The following is a 4414-nucleotide window of genomic DNA, read 5'->3' as shown; positions in this document are numbered from 1 at the left end:
ACCACAGCGCTCAGACACGCTGGCAACTTGGAATGCTTTAAAAAGGATATTAGATGTTAGTTCAAGAAGGCTCTTTGGATTATTTACTACTTGGACGACGAGCATATTGCAAGACATCCTTCCTTGAAATAGGTTTCTGAAAAGGATTGTATGCTGATTTGACGTTTCCCAAAGGTGAACCCGAGTATATCTTCATATTCTTCTATTTCACCAGCAGGAACAAATCGCAACAGTTTAAAGAGGCTGCATTCATTATTAAGAAGCTGGCTATTCTGCGTGCCCCAGAAATCTGTCTGACATAGATATGACATACTATATGGATGTGATCAGCTCTAACGTAACACTGTGTGCTTGTGTCATCATACTGTACTGAAGGTACACACGCCTATTTAGCCAACATGGGCCGTGCTCATTATATGATTTCTGGATCTTAATATGTTTACCTTGATATGCATATGATTCCTGGTACTTTTAAAGGAGAAACACAGAGGGAATTCTGAGGTGATCATTATGTTTTGGAGGCTTCAGTGAGTGATTTTGGGGGACAAAAATTCACGGTATTCAGGATTACTTGGGATACAATCATTCAATGGGATTATGCACATCATTGATCTGCTCTGAGCAAGATGGAGCTGGGCTTCTGTAATCAGTCTTTGGAAAGATAGCATCACTATGATCATGTATGGAGAGATGTTACTAAACTCCAGCAGTGCAACTGAAGCCCAGATCATGCTCCAGACTGACACTCCTTACCTGAGCAGCACTCAGAGACCAGTCAGCTCCTCAGCCTTCTATATGTCTACAGCCAGGGTACTGAAGGAAGGGGAGATCAACAAACCTGACCTGGTGACTTATATTGTCCTATTTGTCCTTCTCTTCTTATCGGTGACTCTTATTGTCCTTTTCATTAACTGCCAGCTACGGAATTCTTTCTTTGTAGGTTTACCTTATGACAGATCCCTCAGAGAAGCAAGGAGTCCCTGGAAGACACAGTCTGTCTGAAGATCATGTAACCAGCATCCGGGATGCATTTTCCGTCTGTATGTTGACTTTTATATAATACTGGCATACATAGCACAAACATAAACTTTTCTGTAGTAAACCACTGTAATTGTTAGAATAATTTTTTATTCACGCACAGTTTATTGAGAAACTATGACGTAATCCTGTTTATACTATTTTCATGATATCCGTAGAGCCTCCATATGTGTAATGGCATTGTACGGCTCTTTCACACCTCCGTTCTTGTCTTCCGGCATAGAGTTCCGTCGTCGGGGCTCTATGCCAGAAGAATCCTGATCAGTTTTATCCTAATGCATTCTGAATGGAGTGAAATCCGTTCAGGATGCATCAGGATGTCTTCAGTTCCGGAACGGAACGTTTTTTGGCCGGAGAAAATACCGTGGCATGCTGCGATTTTTGCCGCAAGGCCGGATCCGGAATGAATGCCCATTGAAAGGCATTGATCCGGATCCGGCCTTAAGCTAAACGTCGTTTCGGCGCATTGCCGGATCCGACGTTTAGCTTTTTTAGAGTGGTTACCATGGCTGCCGGGACGCTAAAGTCCTGGCAGCCATGGTAAAGTGTAGCGGGGAGCGGGGGAGCAGCATACTTACCGTCCGTGTGGCTCCCGGGGTGCTCCAGAGTGACGTCAGGGCGCCCCAAGCGCATGGATCACGTCATCTACGCGTATGGGGCGCTCTGACGTCACTCTGGAGCGCCCCGGGAGCCGCGCGGACTGTAAGTATACCGTTTCCCCGCTCCTACTATTACAACCAGGACTTTAATAGCGTCCTGGCTGCCATAGTAACACTGAACGCATTTTGAAATGCTTTCAAATGCTTTCAGTACACTTGAGTTTTTCCGGATCCGGCGTGTAATTCCGGCAAGTGGAGTACACGCCGGATCCGAACAACGCAAGTGTGAAAGAGGCCTTAAAGACATTGTAAGAGCAGCTATTTCATGCTCAGGAACCAAATTAATATTTATATCTGAGGCATTTCAGAAGATATAAATAAACTTTATTATGACAACTTCAACAGAAATTTGCACATTGGAATAAACAGCAATATCTCCTTTCTTCTTGGAAATGTGCAATGTGATCTTTCTTCTGACACTTCGATACATTGATTTTGTGACATAATCTTTAGGGTCTTTGCGATAATTTAATGCTGTGTTGTCCAAGAAAAAAGGTTTCAGGGAGAGTACTAAAAGAATAAAATATATTACCTGACCCATTTAATGCACTCCTGGCTGATACCAGCCCAGGAAAATCTTACTGTATTAAGTCTTGTAGAGGTTTCTCTCCTGCTCAGAAAATACATTATACTTATCTCTCACTCCAATATGCAGCCAATCTACCACTTGCTTTGAAGGGCAAATGTCTTAAAATTTGGAGTTGAAATTATTTATTTTAAATTTGCCCCTACAAAGCTAACACATTCCCTGTATTTAAATACTCTAGGCCTGGTCAGAGCGACTTGTCGGCTCCCCTGCCCCAGGCATCCAGCACCCAGGCTACAAACAACAACAGCTATGTTCCTGCAGTGAGCCTCCCTAGTACGTGCCAGTATCACTCCAAATCCCCTAGGATGTTGGAATAAACCAGAGTCAAATATCTGGAGTGAATATATCGCAGAAAAGAATACTGAATTGTTTATTCAGATAAATAATTTACTACTTTGGTGTTTGGTAGGTAGGCAGCTTTACTCTAGTGCATGGCTAATTGATACATATTCTTCAAAGTACATGGCGTGAGATCAGCACATTCATTTTGAATAACTGAGACAACTTTACATTTTTTGTGCAGAATGTGTAACTGTTTCTACAATAAATGTTGTCATTAATTTCAAAGAGACAAGAATGTCAATTTTTGCCTTGAGCTAAGATGGCCATGAATAATTAGATATTTGCTTTATTATTGCATCTACATGGATGAAATACAATTTTTTTCACCAAAACATCATTGACACACAGAATTTTGTAGAGAAAATTAGGTTTTGGAAGGGAGCACATACATATTTATATTAATGCCTTTTTTGTTGTCATGCATGGATAACTGGATCTCTCTTTCTAGTAAAAAAAAAAAGTGATACAAAAGAAAAAAGAATACCGAGATAGTAGCCGCACATCTATAAAAGTATCAAATTTATTAAGGACAACAGACATGACAAAAAAGGAATTAAAAACATTGTATATATTAGAATCTGGGCCATGTGAACTAATCATATACACGTGCCCTCCTGACTCACCACAACACCATAAACAGTCCCCCACATGTACAGATAGACAGAAAAGTAGAATACATGTAATCCATCAACAATAAAATTATTGGAGAGCTGTAATACTTATCATTAAAGATGATGTAGTGGGGTATGCGTGGTGGTCAGGAAACGAGCCCAACGCGTATCGCCAGGCTCTGCTTGCTTCCTCAGGGGTGTCTGTTCCTGAATACCACAATAGGTCCTTATATACACACGTAATACTTGCTAATGACGATCAGGAATCACCTGTGTTGAGGTGGCAAAAGGGGGGGGGCGTGGGGGCAGAAACCCTCCATACAGGTGGTCAGTGGGAGGAGGAAGGGAAGAGACTAAGAGGGAGGGGGCGGCCCAGTACGTCTGATGTGCGCTGAAAATAAATACCAGCCATTATTGAGCAATGACGGCCTGTATAGCGGCCGGGAAATGATGCGCACCCATGTGGATGTGGATAGTAAAGGGATATTGATCATGAATTCTTTAATTATTACACATTTAGCTGTTTATGCAGCTTTGGACTGAGCATGTGAACAGATGGTGTTTTACTATGGAGCTATTTTTCCAATCATGGAGCCCTCTAAATGGTTATGGTTAATGATAGCGCGACAGTCCGCTGCATATTCATGCATCAATGTGTCTGATGTAGGTTAGATTTAGCAATATGGTTTCTTTTCTTTGTTTTTTACATATTTTTTCTTTTCTTTTCATGTTCCTATTTTGTTGCTATGTCACCTTGCCCGCGGGGCCTCTTCCCTGCATGCGCTTGTGTTGCTCCAACAATTCCGGGGCACTTCCGGTATATGGCACGCAAAGTGTGCCTTGTGAGCATGCGCGCCCTGCCGTTTCCGGGAATTGGAACGCAGGACGCACCGGCTCGGCGGCGCACATGGGTGCGCATCATTTCCGGCCGCTATACAGGCCGTCATTGGTGAATAATGGCTGGTATTTATTTTCAGCGCACATCAGACGTACTGGGCCGCCCCCTCCCTCTTCGTCTCTTCCCTTCCTCCTCCCACTGACCACCTGTATGGAGGGTTGCCGCCCCCACGCCCCCCCTTTTGCCGCCTCAACACAGGTGATTTCTGATCGTCATTAGCAAGTATTATGTGTGTATATAAGGACCTATTGTGGTATTCAGGAACAGGCACCCCTGA

At 43.1% G+C, this 4414-nt stretch overlaps 1 protein-coding gene across 1 annotated transcript; it reads left to right on the top strand.

Moving 5' to 3' along the window:
• Positions 1-452: 452 nt before the first annotated feature.
• Positions 453-1018, top strand: SMIM32 (small integral membrane protein 32). The gene has a single exon (XM_044277791.1). It carries the CDS (start codon positions 673-675, stop codon positions 1000-1002), a length of 330 nt encoding a protein of 109 aa, XP_044133726.1. The 5' UTR covers positions 453-672; the 3' UTR covers positions 1003-1018.
• The last annotated feature ends 3396 nt before the right edge of the window (positions 1019-4414 follow it).

This window comes from Bufo gargarizans, chromosome 2 (assembly GCF_014858855.1).
Source record: "Bufo gargarizans isolate SCDJY-AF-19 chromosome 2, ASM1485885v1, whole genome shotgun sequence".
Lineage (NCBI taxonomy): Eukaryota > Metazoa > Chordata > Amphibia > Anura > Bufonidae > Bufo > Bufo gargarizans.
This window is presented reverse-complemented; position numbering and strand designations above follow the sequence as displayed.

Coding starts and splice junctions, on each gene's coding strand:
- SMIM32 (XM_044277791.1), top strand. CDS start 673: ATGATCATGTATGGAGAGATGTTACTAAACTCCAGCAGTGCAACTGAA.